Consider the following 26,549-nt stretch of genomic DNA (forward strand, 5'->3'; position numbering starts at 1 on the left):
CCTCCTGAGCCTGGATGGATTCTTGCTCCCATTAACTCAACCCATCAACACAGAGATATTGCACACATGGCATTCTTTGGAGGGAGAGGAGGTTACTCCAAAGAGGCAAATGCTGCTCAGCCCAGGAGAGATGCCAGGCTCTCTGGCGCTCTTCCTCCAGCGCTTGGCAGACAGGACTCATAGGGTGGGCAAGAAGAGCACATGCATGGCAATGAGTCTCTGCTTCTTATCCTGGCTCACAGGCAGGCATGCAGAAGCTGGCTCTCTCCTTAGGAACATCTCCAACATAGGCTGACACAGCCTCACTTGGGGGCCACGCAGAGAAGCCTTAAGGTACTCATTATGCTCCTTAATCTTCCCAACTCCATCCTTCCATAGGAATGGATCAAATTAGGTGCCCCATCAAGTTGGGGGTCATAAACAAATGCCTCCCTTGTGGACCTGAGATCTTCCCCAAAACACCTCTGTCCCTCCCATCACCAGTCTAGTGCTTAAGGCGCCAGGCTAATAAGGGGGGGACCATAAGTTCTAGTCCTGACTTAGGCATACAAGCCAGCAGGGTGACCATAGGCCAATCATTCTCTCCCAGCCCAACCCACCTCACAGGGTTGTTGTTGTGTGGAAAAGAGGATGAAAGTGTAGCACAGGGTGGATGCATCACATGCTGCCCAGGCCCAGTTTAGTGAAGGGGAAAAAAGTCCCAATAAGTCATGTGATGCCACCATGACAACATGAGTTTGACACCCCTGGTATAGTGGATTTGCCTTGAGTAACTTGCAAAAATAATAAAGGCAGGACATAAATAAACAAACTAACTAACAAACTAAATAAATAAATAAATAGCCGTCAGCTGAATTTAGGATTAGAAACAAGAGCCAGGAGGTGCTTCCCAGTTTACACTGAGTTGAGTTTAAATTCCTGCTCAGATGTGCTTCTGCTCAAATCTGCTTACTTGATTGCTATCACAAAGAGCCTCAAGCTGAAGCTCAAGAGGTTGCCGATTGGTCTAACCCAGTGGTGAAATTCAAATTTTTTCCCTACTGATTCTGTGGGCGTGGGTTGGTGGGCGTGGCTTGGTGGTCATGTGACTGGATGGGCATGGCTTGGTGATCATGTGACTAGGTGGGCATGACTTGGTGGTCATGTGACTGGGTGGGCAAGGCTTGGTGGTCATGTGACTGGGCGGGCGTGGCTTGGTGGTCATGTGACTGGGCGGGCGTGGCTTGGTGGTCATGTGACTACCCGGTGGGCTGCACAAAAAGACACACACAATGTAAAAGCAGCTGGACTTCACACAAAATGGCCCCTGCAACATGCAGGAACCTCACAGACAATCAGGCTGTGATTTTCACGCAGCTGATGGTAGCAAAAAATGGTTTTAAAAAAGTTTTACAAAAGTTCCAAAATCACAGGGCACAGCTTATTGTCGCACAGCTGATCGTGGTAACTTTTCTTTACTTTTTAAAGCATGTTTTTACTAACGGTTTGGCCGAACCAGCCTGAAGCAGTAGCATTTCCCCTGGTCTAACCCTAACTCAAAGGGCACCAAGAAGGGAAGATCGTGCAGATCTCGTCAGCTTCTTGAGGCCTCGGGCGGGCTCAGCCCACACCAAGGCCTCTGTTGCTGACATTCTGACTTCACCTTGGCCTCACATCCTTCCTTCCCTTTTGAGACGACTAGAAGACAACAACACCCCAAAAATCCATAACTCGTCAACTTAATGCCAATCTTAACAACTGCATTGTTACACAGGTAATACTGGACTCACTTTGTGGACTATCGAGCCCAGTGTTGGCTCCAAAACACAACAGGCTCCTAGTTTAGGAAACGAACCAAACTAGCACAGGCTGCTTTGTGACCCACTTGGGGACCCCAGAAGACATTACCATTTGCAAAATCTCTTCCAGGGTGATCTGGTTGTCTCCGGGGTCATCCTGGGTCAGGGTCCTGGCAGGCAAGTAAAAATGGAGAATTGCAGCAGTGAGTTTCCTGTGACAGAAACTGGGAGGCTTCAGCTTTTTCTGGGGAGGGCCTGTGTGGAAGCCGAGGGTTTCTCTGGCTCTGAGCTTCTCCATCCGGAGCCTCCGGGACGGAGATCGTGGGAGTCTGCTCCCTCAAAGCAAAGGAAGATGAAGCCGGCTGAAAAAACCCTCTCCCTTCCATCAGAAAGTCAGGCTGCTTGGCCTGAGCCGATGGTCCAATGAAGTGTAGCATTTGGGGCCACCAGCACTCAGGGGCCAGGCCGGGTATCACACAGTCCCCTCCCTGCCTTGCATTAGGACCCCCATCTGTGGCGAGAGTAAGATGGCAACTCTTCCCTTTGTGACCCGCATGACCTGCCTTATGATGTTGCTGGCGGCTTTTCTCTCTTGAGTCAGGAGTTCCGGGTCGTGCATCACTTCCTCCAGAAAGCTGATCACTTTATACTTCAGTTCCTCCTTGGTTTCAAAGTCCTGTCAAAGGGATATTTGCCACAAGCCCCAGTGAGGCCCAGCCGGTCAGGCAAGCCCAGCCCTCTTCAGCCCAGGGGCTCTGATCACAAAGGGAGGTCGAGCCATACCTGGGCATGCTTAGAGACCCAGTGCCTCAGGACGTTGAGCACCCGGTTGGTCGCTGCCCTCCTGATCACAAACTCTTTGTCGCTGTTCCTTTGGTCGGGAGGGAAGCCTGCAGGGCGAGAGAGAGTCAGCCTGGAAACCCACCTAGGAGTTGGGCTCTATGGGGCCCAGGCAGTACCAGCAAGCAGCCTGCAGGACACTTGCTGGCCTGCCCTGACCCTGCCCTGGATGATGGCTCCAGCCATTCCCTGGCCTCCTCCCACAGGCAGCAAGGCTTCCTGGGAGGTTTGCGGGCCCAAGAAAAGGAGGAACCACCCGGCCCAGAAGACCCTTCCTCTTCTCCCACCTGCGCTGGCCAACGACATTCTGCGGTACTTCTCTTTGGTTGGGGTCCCCTCATTGGCTCCGGCAGTGGCAATGGCGAACGCGGAGGCGGCTGAGAGAGCGCTGCTGCGGCTGTTCTCCAACTCTCGGCAAGAAGTCATCACCACCCCATTGTTATAGGAGAACAAAGGAAACTCTGCACAGGATGGTGTGGGGGAGGCAATTCAGATCCCATCTACCAAGTCTCTCCAGTGGGCTTCCCTGGGAGGATCAGAAGCCTCCGAGGGCTGACCCTAACCCTTTGCACTTCCATGGGGGCCAGGATCAGCCTCAACCACAGAAGCTCCCCATTAGAACAGCCCAGAGTAGCCTCCTGCCAGGAGTGAAGATGGCTTCTCTGGGGCCCCTCCCCCTCCCCCACAGCCAGCTTACCTGAAGAGTTCTTTCCTCTGACCAGTTTAGGGGTTGTTGGAGACTTGGTGGGGGATACCTCTGGTTCTGCTTCCTCACTCTGGGCTGCCTCAAAGGCAGAATCTTCTCGGGGTGACTCTTCAGAGCCTGGCAGAAGAAGCAGCAACAGCTTTAGACATTTCTCCCAAACGTTCCTGACGGGCAAGTTGTGGGAGGAGGGGGAGCAAGGAGGAGGAGGAAGAAGAAGGAACGGAGAAGAATGAAGAGGATCAGGAGACAACTTTGAAGGCAAGGTGGCTGAAGGTTCCATACTTGTCAGCCCCTCTCTGCTTTCAGCAGATTCACCCAGGGATTTGGGAGCCATTCACTTGGGTCTGTCCAATCTCTTCATCTGAAATTAACCCAATGCAGGAAGCAGCACCAGGAATCCAAAGTCCTGTGGTGCCCTGGCCTGCACTGGAGAAGGTGGACCCAAACCTCTTCCCTGGCTCACCTGTCTCCTGAGATTTGGTCGGGGATGAATTCTCACTGCCACATCTACCCGCCCACCTGGCACCTTTCCACTAAGCCTGTGGCGTGAGAAAAGGGAGAGCTCCATCCCTGGAGTTGCTCTCGGGCTCCTGGACGGCCAGAGGGCAGAAGCTGAGATCGTTCCTTTGGGGCTCCTCCTGACCTCCCAGAAGGGCTCACCTGTCTTGCTCAGAAGCGCTTCCTCTGCCTTTTCAGTGCTCCCTTCTCCCTCGTCGGAGATCTTATTGGAGTAGCTGCTGGAGACGTAAAGCTTGTTGATGTCCAGGGTGGTTTTGCTGAAGGGCGACATGGCAGAGGAATACATGCTTGCATAACCGTTGGAAGAGCAGCTCAGGGCGGCCAGCTCCAGGGCCTTCCCTCCTGTGATGATGGGAATGTTCAAGGACAGCTTCCTCCTCCGGCTTGGTGAGGATGACTTGGTGATGGACAGAGGGGGAGGGGAAGAGAACTTCCGGTTGGCACGTGGAGACTTGGGGGGCTCTCCGTAGAGGAGCTTGGTGTTCTGGCTGCTGGCAAACAAAAGCTCCAGGGACCTGGCGGAAGACATCCAGGGACAAAGCTTTCACCAGGGCGTCTCCTTCCTCCTCTACGTTGCATCCCTTAATGACACAACTGCCTGAATTCCTCAAACACCGCATGACTTTACATCATCTCCCAAGAGAAGAACATCAGCCCCAAATCCCAGTAGAAGAAAATTCAACTAGTAGGAGTTAGTTCAAAAAGGTGAGGTCAAGGGCCCCCTTTCCCCACGCCTCTTCTTTTACCGTTGATGCAGGTGAATCAACAGAATGGATGGAGAAGATCAGGAGCTGAGGAGCAGCGGTTCATCCCTCCCCTCTCCGGATGGTGAGACTCAATCAGGCCAAGACCCCCCAGAGATCTGCAACTGGATGCAGCACTGACCCTTGGAGGATTCATCAGCCAAGTGCAGGTGGTCCATTTGTTCAGTGACCAGTCAAAGTTATAGAAGAACTGAATGGAGGGATTCACAACTAGTCCCCAAAGTTATGGCTGCTGCAAACACCCTCTGTGGTCACATGATCAAAATTCAGGCAGTTGGCAGCCCACCTGCAATTTAAGGCGCTTCAGCTCCTTCCACCAGCCTCCCCCCCATCTATGCCCTTTCAGTCCCCCGCACACCACAGTCCCTGCTGGTCCAGTTGACCTTTGCCATCTTGGTGCTCCTGCTGCTGACCAAGCAGGCCTGGCGGCTGGAGAAAGCTGAGGAAGCCCCTGCCTTCCGGAAGCTCAGGCTGGGGAGGACCAAGGCCAGGATACCAAGGGGGGGGTCCAAGACCAGGAAGAATTCGGTCCCAGGATTGCCCCCACTAGACGGTGTCTGGCTTTATGACTGCATTGCTTGGTGATAGAAATTCCACTCCAGTTGTAAATGGAGAACTACTTGTAGCTTTTATGAGGCAGGCAGGTTCCATGTTTCCCCAAGCCAGGAGGAGCCGGCAACTGCCAGCCACACAATGAAAAGCTTCACAAGCAAACGGGGGCTGTAATGCTAGACACTGTTCAAAAAGTGGGATTGGTCCACGAAGAAGCTCCCAAGCTGAACTCTAACTCTCCTGCCAAACAGAGTTGGGGACTATGGGCCTGGGCTGCTGCTCTCAGGTTTGGGAGGAATTTTTCTGCCTAAGGTTCTCTTGATTTCTGAATATTGTCTTACTTATTGCTTCTGTCTTTCTATTAAGCATGCAAGCTGTTGTAAGCACAATCAAATCAGTACAACAAAAAAGTGTCTGAAAAGGCCTGGGTGGCTCCAGCTGTATTTCTGCCCACAGGAGTTTTGGGCAAAGTTTTTGGAGAACTCCTGGGCCCGGAAGGAAAGAGAGCTTCCAAAGGATGGGCGTGGTGAGGCCCCCCTCTGTATCTCTGCCCCATCTGAAGTGGGGACGATTTCAATTGCAGCTCTGTCACAGCAGCCCCGATCCTCAATGGGAGGGAATCAAGCATCGCCGCTTCCATTTCTCAAACTAATGTGAGCTGCTTTTCATCACTTTTGGGATCCTGTTTCATATGGGATTTGACCTGCCTTTCTTTGGGAAATTATCTTACCCAGCATTTCAGATGGTCATGCCCCAGCTTGATATGTTTCAAGAATCACAATTAGGCAGGAGGCTTCTTGGTAGCTCTCATCTCACTAAAGCAAGAAGCCCCAGATATCCTATTAAAGGTCCCTCAGACCTGAACAAAGCTGATCTCAATCTTTCAATCTTCCCCTCTCTCCTCCCCTCTCCCCTCTCTTTCTCTCTTTCTCTTCCCCCCCTCTCCTTCTCCTCTCAGCCTCATTTGCCTATTTTGAGCTTCACCCAAAGACTCACCTAGCAGGAATTGCACTGATTGGTTTCTTGTAGATGGTGATCAGCTTGTCCAACACAGTCATAGCCGTGGTGAAGACCCGGTACGAGTGCAGGAAGGTGTTGAGAAAGTCAATGCTGAGGAATCTCAGGTCTGTCAGTCTTTCCAGGAGCCGCCCCACACTGGCATAGCGGATCTGGAGGACTTTGCAGGAGTTCATGGTCTTGCTGAATCGAATGTCGACATCGTCACAGTACAGGCTGGTGTCTGATCTGGAGAAGAGAGAAGGGACGGAGAGAGGAAGCACAGCCAATCGGCCTCACCTGTGGTGACTGTAGCTTTCCCATGAGATGCTCACTGGCCTGAACCTTCGAGGGTTGGAGAAGAAGCTGACTGGGATGCTGGGGCTTGCAGTCTGAGTTGCAGAACCACCATTTTGAAATGAGTCCATGCTACTTATTACAGAAAATCCCAAAATGGTTTACAACATTATTAAATAACAGATAACGATCCAGGTATAGTTAATTAATTTCTTCCTTTTAAATTGCATTTACTTGCTAGTGAAATTGATATAATTTCAAGTAACTTCCAGCTCCGTTATTCTGTTTTTCTAAAAGACTTTGAGCTCCAGCCAAAACATCCCATCCAGTTTTCTCTCCATCTCTCTGAGGTTCAGGCCAGTGAGACACTGGTGAGCATCTCTGTTGTCTGAAAACACACACACGTGCCACAGTTTTTGCCCTGTCCTCACATAATTCTGGAGCACAGTCTACACCCTGCTCTTCAAAACAGAGCAATTAACCCAGAAGTAGTTGTGGTACCAACTCCCTGTGTTATCAATGGCTTTGTTGGCAGGAAGCCTTTATAAATTAGGAGTTGCACAAAAAATACCCCCAACAATTCTAGATGAACACAACTGCATTCCTTACTTGATCATCTGCGGAACAGAAACTTTTGAATTTTCTTCAAAGGCATTCATCATGAGGCCATTACATCGGATGTTGTCTACACACTAAAACAGGGAAAAGAGATTTCAGGAAGCAGTAAGGATGGGATGGGAAGCAGTTGTGCTCTGCTGGTTTTCCCAATGGATCTTTGGGAGACGTGTGTGTCTCCTGCCGGTGTTGATTCATTTGGCAACTACTTCCTCTTCCAAATGTGATTCTTCCATCTTTGATTTAGTCCAGAGGATGCCTTGCATATTGAAAAACAGTTAAGAATTTTTCTACAGCCCCAGGTCCTAACAACCCTAACCCTGCCTGGACAGAAAGTCTTGGTTCTTCATGGCTATGGTAACGGTTCTTTCCTCACCTGGCTGATGTCGCTGGTCCATGCAGCCTTTTCTTGCCTGGAGGAGGCCACCAGGATAATGGTGTAAGGTGCAGTGTCTTTAGGTTCCACCACGATCTTGAAGTCAAGGTGCTCCGAATCTTGCCCAGATCCTTTTCGTTTTTATTTGAGGAAGGAGAGAAACCATTTAAGAAGATGATCATGGGAAGAGAGAGCATTAATGGGGTAAGTGAAAGGAAGGGAATAAGCTGGGCTGGGCCTTTAGCTTTCAGCTTGAGTGGCAGGACGTTCGTTTTGGTGCAAATGCCTTTTCACCTTAGGGATTGAAAGGCCATCTCCTTTAATGTGCAGCAGCCACCCTTTCACTGCTGATGCAAGAGTGCAAGAGTGTGATAGCAGTAACTGAGGGGATCTTGGAAGAAGGGAGCAGGGGAGAAACGATCCCGTCCTCCGCACAGCAGCCCCAGGCTTGTGCTGTGCTTGTGTGATCAGCTCCCAGTGTCATGAACTGAGGCATTCTTTGAAGTGAGAAACCCCAGAGAAATGAAAAGCCTTCATTTAGCAGTGGGAAATGCCAGTGAAGGTTGTTGATTTTCTCCCAGAGCTGCCTGCTGCACTCGCCCTGGCTTCCTGCTTTATAGACAGGGGGGAGTGGTGGCCAGGCAGCCCTTTCCTGAGGCAGACTTTCTCAGGACTCCCAGGTATGCTCATCTCAAGCATCAACGAATGAGGAGAGGCTGTATAAGTGCATAGAGCTTATGGGGAGACAGGGAGCCCCAATGCTGCTGAGGCTGCAGAGGGCAGCAGGAAACCAGGAAAGAGTTTAAGGGGGGATTAAGGGGGGGATTAAGGTCAAATGCAAGCTGGGCTGGGCGGAAGAGCTGTGTGCCAGGCTGGGCGGGTGGGAGAATGGGCTTGCTCTGGGATACATACGGTCCTCATCCGTGCTTTCCGTATCTTCCACCAGCGTGCAGTCAATGAGTGAAATCACTCCGCCATTCTGGAGAAAGCACAGGAGAGGCCTTATGTGAGAGCCTCTCGTATCCCCACTGCTCCCTGACCCTCCTCCTACGTCTCCTCCATGCTACGAGAAATGCTCAGTCACTCTCTGTCAGGCGCACTTGGCATCCCGCTGCCATGTGCCGCCTCCAGTCATGACAGGGGGGGGTGTATCTCCCTCACTGTGCAGTAGCTTCTGTAAGGATTGTGTGGCCTTCAGCAGGGGAGGGTGGAGATCAATGGCCACCCCCCATATATCCTAGAGAAACCTGTTGCTTGATACTCTGCCTCTCTCACCTTCGTCAAGTGCAGCTTCCCTCCAGAGCCCCGGGTGCAAATGATCAGGTGCTTGGAGAAGAGGAAGCACTGCCTCTCCCCTTCCTTCCTCAGGGACAGGGAGCCTAGTCGTCCACGCGTCACCTTCCCCTTCTCAGACATCGGCACTTGGATGAGGGACCCTGCGGGAGAAGAGGCCCTGCCGTCACAGCCCTTGGCCCCGGGGACACTGGCTCCTCTCCAGCAGCACCTACAGCAGGTCAGGTGGCCGTCTGTGGTGGGGACCCTGTGCAGCCCAAACCTTTGCCCAGGGATTTCAGAGCAGGTCTGCATGGACGGAGGAGGAGTCTGAGAAGAACGGGACTGAAAACTTCCTGAAATGGTCTCACCAGTCAAGCGTGCTGCCCTTCCCAGCCACTGACACTTTGCAGGACCAGCAGCAGGCTGGCTTCCCTCAGAGGAAAGCTATGGAACCCCTAAGATAGCCTTGGGAGCCCTTTCCTAGTGGATTCATCCAGGGGCATGGCTACAGGCAGCCTATGAAAGGAATTGGGCCATTCCGCGATGGACGTCAGGCCTTCCTATGGAGGCAGCTTTTTTGCTTAAATAACTCTTGTCCTGAGCCTCCCAGCCTTGAACTTCTCCAGAGAAGCTACTGGGCTTTCTGAGGAAGAGGAACTGCCGAGCCCCCTTAGGGCTCCCTCTGGGCATCTCCAGCTCTTTCTGGAGTTCTGGTGGCCAGAAGACTCGTGGGCTACCTTGTCTCACGAAGGTCTGGCTGGTGTCCAGGAGGATTTCACAGCCTTCCGTAATCATCCGCTCGATCGCCAAGTTCTTCCGAATGTTTTCTGTCTCACTGACTTCATCGTGCATTATCCTGCATGGGAAGAGATCAGTCAGCCTGAAACCAGGATGTTTCTTGCTGGATGGTCAACTCGAAAAGGCGGCTTCATACATGGCAGCTGCAGCGAGATTATTTTGTGCCAAAGATTGAAAGACTTTGAAATGCCCCTAAGGGATGGAGGTTGGCAAAGATGGCAGAATGGCAGAGATGGCAAAATTGACGTGTTTGATCAGGGAAAAGACAACAATGACATTTGCCAAAGGTTGGAAAGCTTTTATGGAACACTTTTTGCTGAAAGCAGAAAGAATGAACCTGTGATTTGGGGATTTGATAATCAGGAAGGGTAGAAAATGGAAAGGAGGGATAATTTTAGAGTGAGAGGACAAAATATAAATGTATTTGTAATTGCTGTAAAGAAGATCAGAAACCTCTTTGTATCTTTTTTTCCTCTTTCTTTTTTCCTTTCTTTTTTCCTATTTACTTTTCATTTTTGAGTTTGCTTTTTTCTTTAAAACTGTATTGTTTTTAGTGACCAAAAATATTTAATAAAATATTCAATAAAAATGATTCATCTTTAATAAATATTTAATAAAATGTAATGATCCCTAGCTGAGAGAGCGGAGGGCTGGAAGGAGGAGGACCAGAGATGCCCCCAGCCCAGGCTTCCTCGGGGCAAAGCTCATCTGGGCCCTCGCCTCAAAGGGAAACCTGGGAGCCGCAGGGCCCACTCTGGGGACACCGGGGATGAAGGGCAGGCAGCAGGGCTGCTGGAGGGAACTGAGCTTCCACTTCCGCTTTGAGGATGGCGGCTTGATAAAAAGAAGCACCTCTGAAGTTCTCCAGAGAGCATTTTTTTCTCCCTGAAAGGCATTTTGGAAGAAACATCTCTGCATTTCTGAAATAACATATGTTGCCTTGTCATTATCTGCTTCACACATCCTGTACTCCATGTTTCTGCTTAAGTGCAGATGGCTGCTTATTTTTCCCAAAGTGATAATTATACAAAAATGTGAGAAATTCAGAATTCTTTAAAGGTGATGGAGATCTTTGCATTGTGAGACCATTTCTTGGGTCAGCTTCACCAGCCTTGTACCCCCACCCCAGCTACACTGACCCTTTGCTGCCGGAAGACCAATGCCTGTCAATGATGGGCACTGTAGTCCAACCCATCTGGAGAGAACCTGTCAGGAGACGGCTCTTGAACGATTGTTGTTGCATTGGTGTGCATAAAACACACAACTCCCTCATGAAGATCAGCACCAAAACTCTGGGCAGGGTGAACTGTTTCGGAGTCGGAGGGCAGGACTCAGAACACCAACTGGAAACTCAAATGGATGTTCATGCTGTAAAAGCCTCAAGCAGAATCTCTCAAGAGTTTCCTTGTGCAGCTGAGAAGAGGGAGGCCGATGGAGATGGATGAGAGGACTTTCTCTGCAAAGGGCCCTCAGTGGTGGGTATCAAGGGGGGCCTGGGTGCAAGGGAGTCGGCTGCCCACATTCCATTGCCCCCTCCCCGCAAGGCAGCCCTCAGCCCCTCTGACCTGGAGAGTTCCTCCAACTTGGACTTGGCATAGTCCAGGCTGTTCCTCTCGACATGCTCATGGGGTGTGTGGGCCAGCAGCTCATGCAGGGTCAGGATGTACCTGGGGATCTGGTGAAGGCACAAGAGAGAAGAGAACCAGGGACTGGGTTGGTGCTTTGGCTTTCCCAGGGAATTCACCCCACCCCCCAGGCTTCAGCAGACTCTGCTGAGGCACCTGTATCCTTCCTTCAGTGTGGCATTTCAGGGACACCATACAAGGACCCCGAATGGGGCTTTCTCCAGGGTTGCATCATGTCAGTGCCCAAGCTCACCTGGTGCTCCACAGCCTCACCTGAAACATGGGGTAGGTCAGGAAAGTCTCCAGCGTCCGCTCCTCACAGTCAGGCTTGGCCTCGTAATGCTTCAAGAGCTTATCGAAATCCCGGTTCTGTTTGCAGTGGGCCAAGATCTGCAGGCTGTACTGGTGGTTCCGAACAAACTCCTGGTAGATGTTGAGCATCGGCAGGAGGATGTCGAAGAGGTCCGCTGCGGGCAAAGGCAGGCAGGCAGTGAGCGGCTGCGGGAGGAATGGGGGGAGGCAGGCCAGGCTGGCCAGAAGAGTCTCTCCCTCCTGGGGGAAACCCCTTGGCAGGGCAGAGGTTACATTTCGGGGTGGGGTAGGGGCAGACTCTGACTGAGAGTGCTGGGTGATGCCACATCCCATTTGCATCCTTTCACATATTTTAAATGTCAAATGGGGTGGGGGTGTCAATCAAAGGTCTCATCCCCTCCCAGCTGCCCTCTGGGCTGGTTTTCCCGGGGATCAGAATTTGGGTGCAGAAAGTGAAGCTCCACTCCAGACATGTCCCAATCCAGATCCCTCTTTCTTGGGGCAACCACGGTGCCCCTTCCTATTTTGGCACCAATAATGGACCACTGAATAATGCTCCTTTCCCAGCCAGCCACGCTGAATTTGGAAGCAGCGAAGGATGGAAAGGGAGGGAGAGAAGTCTGAAAGAAAAGGGGTCCTGGGAATAGGAATCCCATCTCTTTCTGAAGCCTTTTTTGAGCCCTGTTACAGCAGGTGGGGGTGGGGGGGGAGACCTGCAAAGGAGCCTTGTGGCACTCCCCTGGGCTCCCCTGCCCCCACACATACACTCCTGCTGAAATAGTGTGATGGGCAGGAAAATTGTGAGGAGGGGGCAGCCACTTCGCTTATCACGTGCAACCTATTCAAAATCTGGATGTGCCGTTTGGCAGGGGCCAGCTCAGGCACAGTCCAGGCAGAGCCATGGAGCTCAGCCAGAAGAGCAGTGAACATGCCAGGGTGGATGGACTCAACTCGGTAGTGCAAAATGTGTGTTTGTGTGTAGATTCTTATAGTCCAAGTGGCACCATCTTCATAACAGGGGCAGGAAGCCCCACATTTGGGGGGAAATCCAAAAACTGAAAAGTACAGCAGATCTTGGCTGCAGAAGAATCTCCCTTCCCAAATCAGAGGATACTTAGAATACTCAGTTTGCCTGGATTGGCAGCCTGGCCATGAGGTAGGGAGACAAAATGGGATGGTGAATCCCACCCATCCCTCCGGATGCCTGGAAACCAGACCCCTTGCACTTTGCTAACGGTCCTACACATTTGGTTTAATCTCAAACAGGGTAAAAAGCATATTTCTTTACACTCACCAAGCACCAAGGTTGGCCAGCTAGAGATCCGTGCTTTTAAGCCCTGGTAAAAGATCTGGTGTAAAAACATGATGGTTTCACTAAAAAAAAGAAAGAAATGTGGGGCAGAAGTTAGGAACTAAAAACCTGGCACTGGAGGGGGGATTGGTGGTTGGCTTATCACCTATGGAAACTCATTTTGCTGGGAAGAAAATGTTACTTGCCTCCAGGCTGCTATGCATAGCAGAGGAGGATAAGATGCGTGTTTTCCTCACTCTGTGCATTGTCTCCCAAATCTTTAAGTTTAGGAGGGCAGCCAATCATGGGGGAGCACCTCCCACATGTGATTTGGGAGAGTTAGCTGATCCTTTTCCACCCCAATTACAATCCCCCATAGGATCACAGAATTGTAGTTTGGAAGGAACAATCAAAGCCATTGGTCCAACTTTGTGCAGGAATCCAGATAAATGATCAATTTCAGAAGTAGCCAATGCTCGCTTTAAGTACACCCCCTCCATCATGGATTCCACTATCAAATTGCTTGTTTGTTTAGGAAGCACAACTGGAATCTGCCTTTCCTGAACCCAAATCCATGATTTCACATACTTTCACCTTGGGAATGAGACAGTAGAAGCCCAGACCTTCTTAAGAGAGAATTCCTTGGAGATCCTCAGAAGGGAATTGTGTGGCTACTTCTCCCTCCCTCCCTCCCTCTTTGTCTCCCCCAAAAGCTCTGCTGTGGTCTCTAAAGGAACTTGGAAGACACCAGTTGTATTCCACCCCTTTTCTGCTCAATCTTGATTCCCTGCTCCCAGATTCCTAAGAAAGACACTGTTTCCCTTAATCCCTGACCGCAGCTACACAGGAGTGGTTCATATCTGGCCAAGCCCTCCCATTCCCCAGGTTCCCTTACATGCCTTGAAGGTCACATCACAAGGCAGGGCATGACCGGAAGGCAGGCACCCAATGGTCTGGTGACTTTTATAAGCCACAGTGAAAGTGGTGGCTTTCTTTAGCCAGATTCCTTCCGACTCACCTGTTCAGGAAGATGCTGCTGACATCATCATGGGTGATGGGGGGCTTTTTAGAACTGGCCGCCATCCTCAGTGGGCGCAGGAAGTTGTTGACGAGGATGTGCAGCTGCTGCACATACTCAGCTTCGGCTTCCAACATGCTGAAGACCACCTGGTTCCTCTTCCGCATGCTGTCCGCGTGAGGGGAGCGGATGTAATCCTGGATGATGGTCTTCCACTTCCTTCTGCACAGCCATCCCCGGAGAAAACTCTGGACCTGTTTCCAGAGAGGGGAGTCCAGGTTATTGCCTGTCAAGTGCAATCCAGATCCTTCCCTGAATCTATCGTGTGGCAGACAGATCCTTCCACTGGAAAATCTTCTCGTGTTCAGTGTCTTGAAATTATTTTTGGCTTTTGGACATTGATTCTCCCAAGCCTTGCATTATTTTCATCAACTGTCTTAATGCAGTTTATGTTTCTGTGATGGTTAATGCTCCATCATCTGAAGCACAATTAAGCTTATACAGGGAGTCCTCAACAATTCATTTAGTGATCATTCAAGATGACAAGGGCACTGAAAAAAAGTGATTTATGACCATTTTTCACACTTACAATCACTGCTGCATCCCCATGGTCACATGATCAAAATTCAGATGCGTGGCAACTGGCTCATATTTATGACACTCACGTGATCCCCCTTTACAATCTTCTGATAAGTCAGTGGGGAAGCCAGATTCACTTAACAACCTTGTTACTAATTTAACAACTGCAGTGACTCTTAACAACTGTGTCAACAAAAATTGTAAAATGGGGCAAAACACACCTAACAAAGGTCTCACTTAGCAACAGAATTTTTGAGCTCAATTGTGGTGGTAAGTCAAGGATTACCTGTATTCCTCTCCATAGAATTTGTTGCCTCCAATTTTTTTCTGCCAATATTTCTAAGGCAATGATCAATAATAAGAGAGAGAGTGGGACCCCTTGCCTGACACCTTTCCTTATTGGAAAGTCTGTGGAAAAGATTCTGTTACTAACCAGAATTTTTGCCATTTGCCATTGAGACAGACTTTCAATCCAGGCTATGAACTGCCCAGGATTTATTTTCTTGGATACGACAGTAAAAAGGGCCACTGCAGGTTATCAAAAGCTTTTTCTTTATCTAAGAAAATTTGTGCTGTCTTTGTTGTTGTTGTTGTTGTTGTTGTTAATAGTACTATTACTTGCTAATATTACTATGATATTAATTAATATTAATATTAATTAATAATCTGCTGTATTAATTACAAACCTGCTGCTGTCCTTAATGTTCCTCTTACATTCTTCTCTAGAAAATAACCTGTTTGGTTGATATGATATGAAACATTTTTGCAAATCAAAATAATATCAGAGGCCAGCACTTAGTTTGGCTGCACAGCAGGCCAGTTTCTGTTTACTTAATAGAAAGGCCTTAAGTAGCACAGCAGGTGGCACAGTAAATCTGGTGCTCACCCAGGGGAAATGCTGATGGCCACAGCTCACAAGGTTCCGATAACGAGAGGGATAACGGTCTGAAGCAGGCCAGCCCAATCAAGAGTTGTACCGGAGGACCATGTCTTGAAAGGGCTGGGGGAAAACATTCCTCAAAGATGATATTCTAGTAGAGAAGATGGCTAAAGGTGGACTGCTGGTGAATGGATGCAGAACAATGTGAACTGCTGAAGCCAACAAATGCTCTTGAGGTTCATTGGGGGGCTGTGTGCCTGGTGGCTCAGTCCCTGGACTGAAGATGTGACTTGGAAAATAGTGTGATTGACCAGAAGAGGCTGGTGGGGGAGGAGCTCATGTCTTACTCAATGAGCACTCGAGTCTTCTAGTAATTTGCTGGGGGTTCCCTCCAGCCCTGAGGAGGAAATAGGCCTTTTGGAGTGGGCAAGGAGATTTCTTCTCACAGGTCTGAACATGGGCTTTTCCTCCACCACCACCCTCATCATTTTGTGGTGGCTCCTCACCTTCTTGATCTTCTTGATATCAATGTCATCATCATTTGGCACGTTGGCCTGGTTGGACTGGATGCGCTCGTGGTCCTTAAGTAAGGCAGCAATCTGGCAAGACAGAGAAAAGCAGAAACAGGCTTTATATTTTAATTTATAAAATAGTTTTGAAAGAATGGTTTCCCTCCAATCACCTATTAAAAGGGGTATTAGTAACATAGGGGTGGGGGTGATTTAATGATACAGTACATGAGGAATTGTTAGCCCCAAACCAGAAAGGGGGGAGGGATAATTAGCACTAGCCCTTAGACCAGTGTTTCTCTACCATGTCAACTTCACAATGTCTGGACTTCAACTCCCAGAATTCCCCAGCTAACATTCTCTGGCTGGGGAATTCTGGGAGTTGAAGTCCAGACATTGTCAAGTTGACAAGGTTGAGAAACACTGCCTTAGACTTATATATTGCTTCACAGTGCTTTGCAGCCCTCCCTAAGCTGTTTAGAGTCAGCCTCTTGCCCCCAACAATCTGAGTCCTCATTTTACCCACCTCGGAAGGATGGAAGGCTGAGTCAACCTTGAGCAGGTGAGATTCAAACTCCTGCCAGTCAGCAGAATTAGCCTGCTATACTGCATCCCAATCACTGCATCACCTTTCAATAACTACTAACTCAAATAACTAATAACTACTATAGCAATAAAGAGTGCTGCTTACAAGATGCCAAAGGTTCCATTTCTCTGTGCATCAGATACCAAAGAGTTAGAATCCTTGAAGCAGCGAGGGAAATATTGGTTCAGGGCAAAATTAGAGCCAGAGCAAAGCAGAGGAACTGCTAGTTCAGCTGCTGCCATTCAGCTCATGAATTCTGGGAGAGGAAATAAGGGTCATCAGGATTAGATTCCCAATCCCGGTCTTCACTGGGTAGTCAGTGGCCAGGCCGAAAAACCAGTCTGGGGAAGGTTGCAAGAAACCGTGGCTTCTCCTAGGGTGCAGCACAAAGTTGCACAAGTTGAGCTAAGGGACTTTCATGACGGGAAGAGGCTCCTTATTGCTCTTGTAACCTGGACTGGGCAGGGAAAGGAAACAGAGCATCTGCGTAGAATTTATTTACTGTTAACAGTTCTGGTTCTCCTAGAAAGGCTACCCAGAAAGTTAAATGTAAAAAGTAAACCTAGACACAAAATCTGAAAACGTGAAAGCAGCCCAGCACTCAAACAAACTGAATAAAATCAGTAGCAGGAAGTAATGGGGTAAGGAAGTTGATCTAGTGCTGCCACCGACCCTCAGGACTGAGGCAATTCTGTGCTTTGACTTCCCTGCTTCTTCTGCCCAGCAGCAAATGCTCAGATCTGCTGCTGAAGAAGGAAAAACCCAAGTGCACAGAATAGCTTCCATAAACCTCTCCATGGCCTGGTGTTCCAGTTGGGATATGGGCTCACTCCCTTGCTCACACACACACACACACACACACACACACACACACACACACACACTCACACTCACACTCACACTCACACACAGAGACACAGACACAGACACACAGACAGAGAGAGAGCTTAAACAGCTAAACCTGCAGAGGTCGCCTCCATTTTGTCTTGGGTGCCTCTGATTGCCCACAATGCCCCCATCCCAGGGATGAGACAGACTGCCCAGGCCAACCTTGCCCAGAGCTTCCCAGCTTGGCCCCTGGAATGCCCCCTCGCCTGGCCTTCTGCTCAGCCTCAGGAAAGAGCAAGAGGGGCCTTTTGGGGAGCACACAGGGCAGTCTATTTAGAGCTGTCTTAACAAATAGTCTTGGGAACAAAACATCCCAACTCCTTATGCAATCAATGCAATCATCAGTATTTGCATATGCATACAAAGGGCCATTTGATCTGTTCTTCAAAGAGCACAAAGGGAAGCTCAACAAACATTTGAATGCAAAGCTCCCTAATCAACCAAGAAGGTTGAGATTATGGTTTGCTTGGCCTTTTTAAATAACTGTCACATTTTCCTAGAGTCTCCTACTATGGACTTCTGGGTTTAAAGTGGCTTTACAATCAAAGCTAAGGCAAAGGACATTTCCAGATATTATGGAGCCAGATTTTTCCAAAATACCTTGATGCACAATTTTTGTCCTTCTGCCAGAGTTTACTCTATTCTCTTCTAGACAAATACTGCAGTGTTTTTGCTATCCACAGTACCACTCAGGAGCTCCAGCGAGAGGGTCTTTTTAATCAAAGCCAATTGGGCCACAATGGCTTTAAACCCAGGAAGTGACCTGCATGCCCACGTCATGGAGTCCAGTGATCCTCTAAATGCCTCCCGAGGTGCCTGTTCAGAATCTGCTCTCCATTTGCATCATCTGCATCAGGAACCCACGTGATGGCAGGAGTTTGGCCAAGGCTCCTCCCTGCACGTGAAGCAGGAGGGATGACGGAATGGTGCCCAAAATAGCAAAGTACCCAATTCCCTGGCACTTCAAACGGCTGGTCGCACATTTTGAAGCTGGGCTCCATACCTCTGATTTCAGGCGCTCTGTCTCTATTTCTCCATCTTCAATTTGTTGCCTGAGTTGCTTGGCAACTGTTTTTTCGGTCTCCACAATCTGAAGTAAATGGAGGTACTTCTGCATTAAGCCTTCGTGCTCTGTGGCAAGAGTCCCATAACTGTAACAGAGACAGCAGAGATAGAGGAGCTATTAAAAGTTGCTCTCCTTCCTGCCAGCTCTGAAACCCCTTCAGGCCTGGCATTCATGATGCCCCCAGCCTCACTGCACAGCAACAGTGGGCTCCTGGGGTCAGCTTGTTCCTGCAAAGCAAATTATTTTCAATGTGCTAGTTCACTTCCAGCATCTTTACTGATGAACTGCTGCCACTAAGAAGTTTTATGGAATCATAGAATGTTGGGACAATTGGATTGAAAGCAGCTTTTGAGGCCATCGTATGCAGACCCCTGTTTTCTGCAGGAATCCAAATGAAAGTAACTCTGCTGAATGGCTCTTTAGCCTTTCTTTGGCACAGTCTTCGATACGTGATTCTTAGAGGTAACTATCAAGCAGGAACATAATTTATTTATTTATTTGTTTATTTATGTATATTAATTTATTACATTTCATTGCTGCCCATCTCACCTCAAAGTTAGTTGGGGCATCTTACAAGGTTAAAAGCAATACATTTATATGGAGTCCACTTCTGATCCATCAACCACCCCCAGAGTGAAGGTCCTCTGTTGGGGTCCCATTTTTCTCCTGCAAGTCTGTCTAGACAAGCCTGAGACCTGCTTGGGTCAGCAATGCTGGGCTCAGGAGGGAAGGGCTGGTCTGGAATAATGACATTTCTGGTGTTTTGTTTCAAAGGCCTTTGGGCTAAGGGAGGCCAGCTGGTCTGGCCCATCTGGGATACACATCAGGAGCGGCTTCTGCTGTGGCCGAGAACTTGCTGCCACCAGCCAGTGTTCCTCTGGAATTTCTCATCCAATATACAACTATTTTCTCAACCTCATCACAAGGAAGGGGAAAGCCTTGTTAAAAGGATCTCAGAGATCAGGGAAAGAGAGGGAGGGGGGATAGCGGTGAGCCTCAGTATAAGGCAGCTTTATATGTTAATTATCATTCAAGAATTGCAGTCATTACTGAAGCCCCACAGGGATCTGAAGGTGCAGGTGACCCTTTGTGCTCTACTACATTTCTCTTTCATAACACCTAGAGGCTGAGCACAGGTGTGGTCCAGCTACGTTCCAGTTGTCCAAGACAATCTGCCTGTGGGCTGCTTATAGATTATTACAGTCAGAAAGCTCTGATGGGGAGAGCAACAAGCGGAGGAAGAGAGGAACAACCAGAAAAGCTGAATATTTTGAGCCATTGCTCAGCTAGATGAGGTGAACAAGTCATTCTAAAGTAGATGCTGTTTGCAAAATGTGTCCTAAGAGCAGAATGGCACAGTAAATAAGCAGATGCCGCTGCAAACCATGATAATCCAGCAAGCAGAAACGGAGGAAAACTGAGAGACCCATGCAATTAACTGGCAGGTTTCCATGATGGACCCCTAACCCACTACTTTCAAGTGATAATATATTCTTAGTTAATCTAGGCATATTCTGGCATATTTTGAAGCATGTATAAAATTGTAGCAGTATCGACAGCGTGAACAATAACTTATCATTCTACAAAAATTGTTGTACCATTGTACACACTGTTCTGCTATTGGCCACAAGCTCTGCTCCTTTGAGGCATCTGATTTGGGAGCCTTGCTGATGGCAGTAGTTGAAGAAAAATGGGGGATTGGAGCAATGGGCGATCATCCTTAAGCTCAGAGCAGAAGATTTATTAGATGAAAGAATGGAGGAAATAGGCATTGAACTGCTAAACAAGAGAGCAAAGAATGGATCCCTGAAGGACAGAAAGGAAGTAGCTTTGCCCTGCCAGGAGACAAGAGCCTGATGCTTGCTGGACCATTGCTACGACTTGGAATAGAGACAAACAGAGGCAGACCAAATCTATTAGCATATCAGGCTTTCCAGAAATTGCCAAGGAACAGAAAATTCAGACAGTCGAAAAGTGGAGAGATTGTGAAAGCTCAGAATGAAATGATGGGAAAAGTTCTTTTTAAGATATAATCAGAAGAAAGAACTGTCAGCATCACTTCATTCAGTAATCAGGAAAGAAAACCACTGGACTCCATTTGTATTGAAATCAAGTGTACTTTTACTAATTATAAATGAACAGTTGCAAAGCTAAGCTGAGTCTGGTTAATTAGGCGCGAAAGCTAATAATATAATGTATAATTCATTCCCCTCCCCTTGGCATCCCTGTGCACAGTCCAATCATATATTCCCCCAAATGTCAGGTGTGAGATAACTTCGAAAGGCATCACCAGGATGGAATGCTGGACCGTTGGCCTTGGCAGGAAACACCCCTCCTCCACATGCTCAGTAAGGTGGTCAGTTCAGCATCTAGAAACTTCCTCCAGCACATCAATGATTCCCCTCCCAAATACCATGTCCCCCTCCCCATTTCAATGGCAGCCGAAGCAGCAACAAAGCAGAGGCTGACAAGAACTATATGATAGAAAAATGATAGCAGGTAAGGGGAAACGGAGAAATACTTTACTCCTATCCAAGGTGTGATGGCTCAGCGATTAACGAAGCTGAGCTTGTCAACTGACAGCCAGGGTTCGAGACCCGAGTACTGTGAGATGGGGTGAGCTCCTGTTCTTTGTCCCAACTCCTGCCCACCTAGCAGTTCAAAAGCATGCAAATACAAGTAGATAAATAGGTACCACTTCTGTGGGACGGTAACAGCATTCCATGGGCCCCAGCCACATGCCAGCCACATGACCACAGAAGGGTCTTCAGACAATGCTGGCTCCCCTGGCTAAGAAATCAAAAGGGGGGAAAAACAGACTCAGGAAACTACAGACATATCAGTCTGACATCAATACCTGAGAAGATACTGGAAAAACCCATTAAAAAACAAATCTATAAACATCTAGAAACAAATAAAGTTATAACTAATAGCCAGCATAGGTTTGTTAAAAACAGATCATGCCAAACCAATCTTATTTCATTTTTTGACAAAGTGACTTAACAAAATGCTGTGGACATAGTATACTTAGACTTGCACAAAGCATTCGACAAAGTAGACCATAACCTACTTCTTGGTAAGCTAGAAAAATGTGGGATAGACAGCATCACCACCAGATGGATTTGTAATTGGCTGACACACTGTACTCAATGAGTATCCTTAATGGTACTACAACTACATGGAGGGAAGTAAGCAGTAGGGTACCACAAGGTTCTGTCTTAGGCCCAATATTCTTCATAAATCATTTGGATGAGGGAATAGAAGGGAAACACATCAAATTTGCAGATGACACTGCAGGAATAGCCAACACCCCAGAAGACAAGCTCGAGATCCAAAAAAGTCTTGACAGATGTAAACAGAGGTGGGTTCCTACCAGTTCGTACCTATTCGGTAGAACCGGTTCATCAAATCTACCGAACCGGTTAGAAGAGGTTCCACCAGTGGACCCGGAAAGCAGGCCACACCTACAGAAGAGGTTCCAAATTTTTTTGAAACCCACCACTGGTCCTTTGATATGATTATTCTACACTATCATGCTCATATTTATAAAACGCAGTGCCTCTGTGAAAGGTAAGGATGACTACTGCGTTTGTGGTGCAATCAGAACATTGTGTGTGTTGAAGTTGTTTTAACGCAAACCAAAGATGCCTTTTAAAAAACAAGTTTACATCATATTCTTATGCATGCCAGTGCTGTGTGTGAGGTAATTTAAGGTGGTTCTGACAAGTGTCGTCGGCATCTTCCTATCCGGTCACATGGGCGGCAAGCCACTACCATCTGGTCACATGGGCGGCAAGCCACTCACACAAAGGAGGCCACACCCACAGAGTAGGTTCGAACAATTTTTGAAACCCACCACTGGACGTAAACAATGGGCTCTATCCAACAACATGAAATTTAATGTGGAGAAAATCAAGGTTTTACACCTAGCCAGAAAAACCAAAGGTACAAGTACAGATTGGGCGAAACCTGGCTCAGAAACTGTAACTGTGAAAGAGACCTTTGAGTCCTGGTGGATGATCACTTAAACATGAGTTATCAGTGTGCGGCGGCAGCCCAAAAAGCTAATACAATCCTGGGTTGTATAAATAGAGGCATAGAATCAAAATCATGTGAAGCATTAGTACTGTTGTGGCCCACCAGCAGCCAGTAGAGCTGGCAGCAGATTTGGACAGTGAGGAGTTTGGGGAGGAACATGGGCCAGTCCTGGAGTCTGGGGAAGGCTCGGATGAGGGCTCTGTGTCAGAGGTAGACAGGAGGCCAGAGCTGTCCATCTGACAGTTATCAGCTGCTTTCAGAGTCAGACGTCAGTGAGGCAGATGAACAGCTGGAGCCTGTTCCCAGTGTGCTCATGTGCAGATTTGCTAGAAGAAGGGAACAGCTAAAGAACAGGGGTCAACTTGGGAGTAAGGCCAGAGGTGGATGATGAATGGTCCCTCCCAGAGGAAGTAAAAGAGGAGCGAAAGGGGAGTGGAGTTTGCAGGAGACAATTGGCCTATGACTCTGCAAAACTCCTTGCCAAGTTTTGCAGATATCGGCCTGGCAGCTCTCTACGCCAGATAAGGTCTGTGACTATAAATCCTTCCTTGAAAGATTTTGTTGTATATGAATGAGCAGAATTCACAGTCAATTAATAAAAGGGTTTTTTGCCGGGACCAGGAATTTGCTTCATACTCTTGGGAAGCCTTGGTGAGAACAAGTACTGCTTTATAAAGCCTTAATAAGACCACACCTGGAATACTGCATCCAGATGTTGAGAATTTGGGAAAAGTGCAAAGAAGAGCAACTAAAATAATGAAGAGCCTGGAGACAAAAACATATGAAGAATAGTTGTAGGAATTGGGTACGGCCAGTCTAGAGAAAAGAAGGATGATGGGGTGACATGATAGCAGTATTCCAGGGTATCTGAGGGGCTGCCTCAAAGAAGAGGGGAGCAATTTATTTTCCAAAGCACCAGAGGGCAGGACAAGAGACAATGGATGGAAACTAACCAGAGAGAGAAGCAACCTGGAATTAAGGAGAAACTTCCTAACAGTGAGGACAATCAACCAGTGGAACAGAAGTTGCCTTCAGAAATTGTGGGTGCTTCATCACTGGAGGTTTTTAAGAAGAGACTGGATAGCCATCTATCTGAAGTGGTAAGGTCTCCTGCTTGAGCAGGAGGTTGGACTAGAGGCCCTCCAAGGTCTTTCCCAGGTCTAGTTTGATTGAAATAAATCATTGATTTGGCTTCAAGAAGGAGGAACCGGTTAGTTGCCTTGCAGGGGAACTTGTGGTTCTCTCCCATTTTCTCTCTTCTTTGGCGGTTTTGATGTCAAGGCTCAACCTTCTGGTGAACAAAACAAACAGGAAGTTCTGTGAAACCTCAAGAAACAAAGATTGGGACGAGGTCCAGATGGCAACTTCTTTCACCGAGGTTGATCTACTTGATCGGACTTTTCGCTTTGGTTCCATCTGCTGGGACCTTGGCCCTCCTGCATGCAGAGCTGCATTGTGTGATGCCTTTTGATTCTTTTCTTCTGCCTCCATGGCTACTGTGCAGCAACATCACAGAAGGGGATGCAGAATAGATTCTGGCCTAGTTCCCTCTTTGGTGTATCTGTATTTCATCATTTTCAAACTGGATGTTAATTATGCTTGTTACTGATTTAAATATTCAAAGTCACATTAATTTTATTTGGTATTTTGGCACTGAATTCCTGTCACTGAGGACGCTGAGGGCTCAGCAAAGCACAGGACTATTGTGGGGTAATAGCAGTGACGTGCGGTGAGCTTTATGGCTGGTGAGGCAAGCGTGCAAAAGCCACCATATGTCTACCGCCCTATGTCTGCCAGCACCGGGGCTTCGCCGGGGCTTTCGGAAAGCCCCGCCAAAGACTTGGTGCAGCTTTCCAAAAGCCCCACTGAAGCCCCGCCGCTGTGTCCGCCATACAGACAGGATGCGTCCCGCCTGTATGGTGGACACAGCGGCAGGGCTTTAAAGCCCCGGCGCTGTGTCTGTCATACAGGCAGGATGCATCCCGCTCTATAGCGGACACAGTGCTGGGGCTTCGGCAGGGCTTTCCAAAAGGGCAGCACTCCGAACGCGGCATAAGCCGTGGCCAGGGCAGAGGGGAAAGCGGCAGCAGCGGAGGAAGCAGCAGCAGCGGCCGATGAAGTTCCCACGATTGCTGCTGGATCTGCAGCAAAGGCGCTTGGCGGCTCCCGCAATGCAAAATGCCCCGCCGCCGCCGAGGCCGCCGCCCGCCCGCTGCCCCGGCCTCCAGCTAGCCCAGCAGTTAAGTCTGTAGGCTTTACTTCTCAGTAGCCCCATATTCGCTTACCATGTTTGTTGGCCATAAATTCCCAAGTGGCTTCCATATGCAGATTAATTTCCCATGTCGGGGAAGATAATAACAATAAGGCCTTAATGCAGACTTAATCATTCTTAAGGGAGAGATTTTGAAATAAGAGACCTCTAAGTCTTCTGATGATTCTGCTCTTGGCGGCTCCCGCGATGCAAAGTGGAGAGTTGAACTTGCTCGGAGCAGGAACTTTTCCAATACAGGCGCGTTTTACAAGCAAGGCTCCTGCTGCTAGATTGTGCAGTCGCTCAAGTGCAAGGCATGATTCGCTGCTCCCAGATCAGGAGGCAGGAGAATCACGTGCCTCCTTTGCATATGAATTTTTTTGATTTTTAACCCTTGCTTAACTCTTAAAAGGCAAAAAATTCCTTATGCAAAGGAGGCCCTTAGTTCTCTCGCCTCCTCCTATAGTTAACACTAAGCAGACTCCAAGCCACTGTGACTTGGAATCTGGCAGCAACTACCTTGGCTTTAATTATTTTTTAAAAAAATCTTTAAAATTCTTTCCTTTTCCTCATGACTGGTGAGGCCACACCTCCCCGCCTCTAGTGACTGCATGTCCCTCGGTAATAGGCATGTGCCCCAGAGGTGATTGGCTCAGCTAATCTGACACAAATAAGGCTGGTTTATGCATCACACAAAGCCAGTACAGGGATGGCTTGACTTTGTGTGGTTGTATGCATTCAGCCAGGATGTGACTTATTCAGTTAACCATAACCAAGGAAACCACAGTATAGCGCAATTCACAAGCTCACTAGAAAGTGAAGTGATTAAAGCTGCATTACAGCGAACTAAGAAACTGAACCTCGAGGGTTGATCTGACGGCAGGTCTATCCAGGTGCTGCCTCACTCTGTTCCCCCACTGGACAGCCAGTTTCCGGTGGGAGCATGGCACTTACACACCATCTGGTGCCAGAAATAATCTATGGCCAAAATAGGGACTATTAATACCCTATTTTGCCTGAGGAGGCCAAATATTGCCTTATTATTTTTCCTTGATTTGGAATGTTTTTGCTTTTTATTGATCTATGCTGTTCAGGTTCATAAATGGTGAGCTGGGCAGCTTTCCCGATTTGTAGCTCCCTGGTTCCTCTGATTTCCCCATTTTGAAGTCTCCTTCAGTTGCCTGGCTCCTCCTCAGCTCTCCAGGATTTTTCAAAGAAAACGTGTTCAGCCAAACCATCAGATGGCTCCTTCAGCTGCACTGGGGAGCTATTTAACTGGCCCCAAAATTTAAAGTAAATAGTTATTCCCAGACAATATTTTTATCTGGCTTCAGTCCTGTTCTTTGATGCTGCTTTTTATAATTACAATTTTCCAGAAAAAGGTGAACTTTAGGAGGAACATTCTTTTTTCTTACATTTTAAAAGAGATTAAGGCAGAATATACTTTTCATGGGCAGGATCAACTTTAATCTGAGGTCAAAGGAATTTTCAGGATATTTGTCGAAGGAGGCAAGTTGTTCATTGTAATAGTCAAAGATTCCACAGCATCAAACTTTATTTGTGAGACAGAAGTGGCATTATTCTCTCTCTATTTTAATTGTTAATTAAAAGTCCAGGAAAACAAACAGCATATTTAAGGGAAGACAATAAAATCAATATGCAAATGTCAAAGATGAGATTTTATCTTTGATTGCAGCAACTCACAGCTGCCCAAGGTCACAATACAAGGACAGAGGGGAAACATCAGTTCCAATCAGGACCAAACAGCAGTCCAACCCCCCCCCCTGCAAATTTGGAAACTTCTGGGAATTAGCTACAAAAAATAACTCCACATCAGTGGTGGGATTCAAATAATTTAACAACTGCTTCTCTGCCCTAATGATTTCTCCCAACAACCAGTTCACCAAACTGCTCAGAAAGTTAACAACCAGTTCTCCCAAAGTGGTGAGAACTGGCTGAACCCCACCACTGCTCCACACCCTGCACCAAT

The 26,549-nt window shown here is 48.2% G+C and overlaps 1 protein-coding gene across 3 annotated transcripts in view; it reads right to left on the reverse strand.

The window, feature by feature from the left end:
- The window catches only part of RASGRF1 (Ras protein specific guanine nucleotide releasing factor 1), a 45,444-nt gene that overhangs the window by 8,513 nt on the left and 10,382 nt on the right, over window positions 1-26,549 (reverse strand). For 2 of the 3 annotated variants that reach the window (XM_014076081.2, XM_087704419.1), the window contains exons 3-20: window positions 18,208-18,355; window positions 15,728-15,820; window positions 13,763-14,016; window positions 12,748-12,827; window positions 11,415-11,608; window positions 11,082-11,191; window positions 9,456-9,574; window positions 8,719-8,879; window positions 8,356-8,422; window positions 7,444-7,574; window positions 7,062-7,144; window positions 6,156-6,404; window positions 3,985-4,358; window positions 3,316-3,441; window positions 2,906-3,079; window positions 2,562-2,668; window positions 2,342-2,454; window positions 1,888-1,948 (exon numbers count right to left, since the gene is read on the reverse strand). In XM_014076081.2, the coding sequence (XP_013931556.2) occupies window positions 1,888-1,948; window positions 2,342-2,454; window positions 2,562-2,668; window positions 2,906-3,079; window positions 3,316-3,441; window positions 3,985-4,358; window positions 6,156-6,404; window positions 7,062-7,144; window positions 7,444-7,574; window positions 8,356-8,422; window positions 8,719-8,879; window positions 9,456-9,574; window positions 11,082-11,191; window positions 11,415-11,608; window positions 12,748-12,827; window positions 13,763-14,016; window positions 15,728-15,820; window positions 18,208-18,355 (2,644 nt within the window). The remainder of the gene's footprint in view (window positions 1-1,887; window positions 1,949-2,341; window positions 2,455-2,561; window positions 2,669-2,905; window positions 3,080-3,315; window positions 3,442-3,984; window positions 4,359-6,155; window positions 6,405-7,061; window positions 7,145-7,443; window positions 7,575-8,355; window positions 8,423-8,718; window positions 8,880-9,455; window positions 9,575-11,081; window positions 11,192-11,414; window positions 11,609-12,747; window positions 12,828-13,762; window positions 14,017-15,727; window positions 15,821-18,207; window positions 18,356-26,549) is intronic. The other variant, XM_014076082.2, reaches the window with a different exon arrangement.

This window comes from Thamnophis sirtalis, unplaced genomic scaffold, assembly GCF_051295495.1.
Source record: "Thamnophis sirtalis isolate CommonGarterSnake01/CBP01778 unplaced genomic scaffold, rThaSir2_p1.2 scaffold_2, whole genome shotgun sequence".
Classification (NCBI taxonomy): Eukaryota; Metazoa; Chordata; class Lepidosauria; order Squamata; family Natricidae; genus Thamnophis; species Thamnophis sirtalis.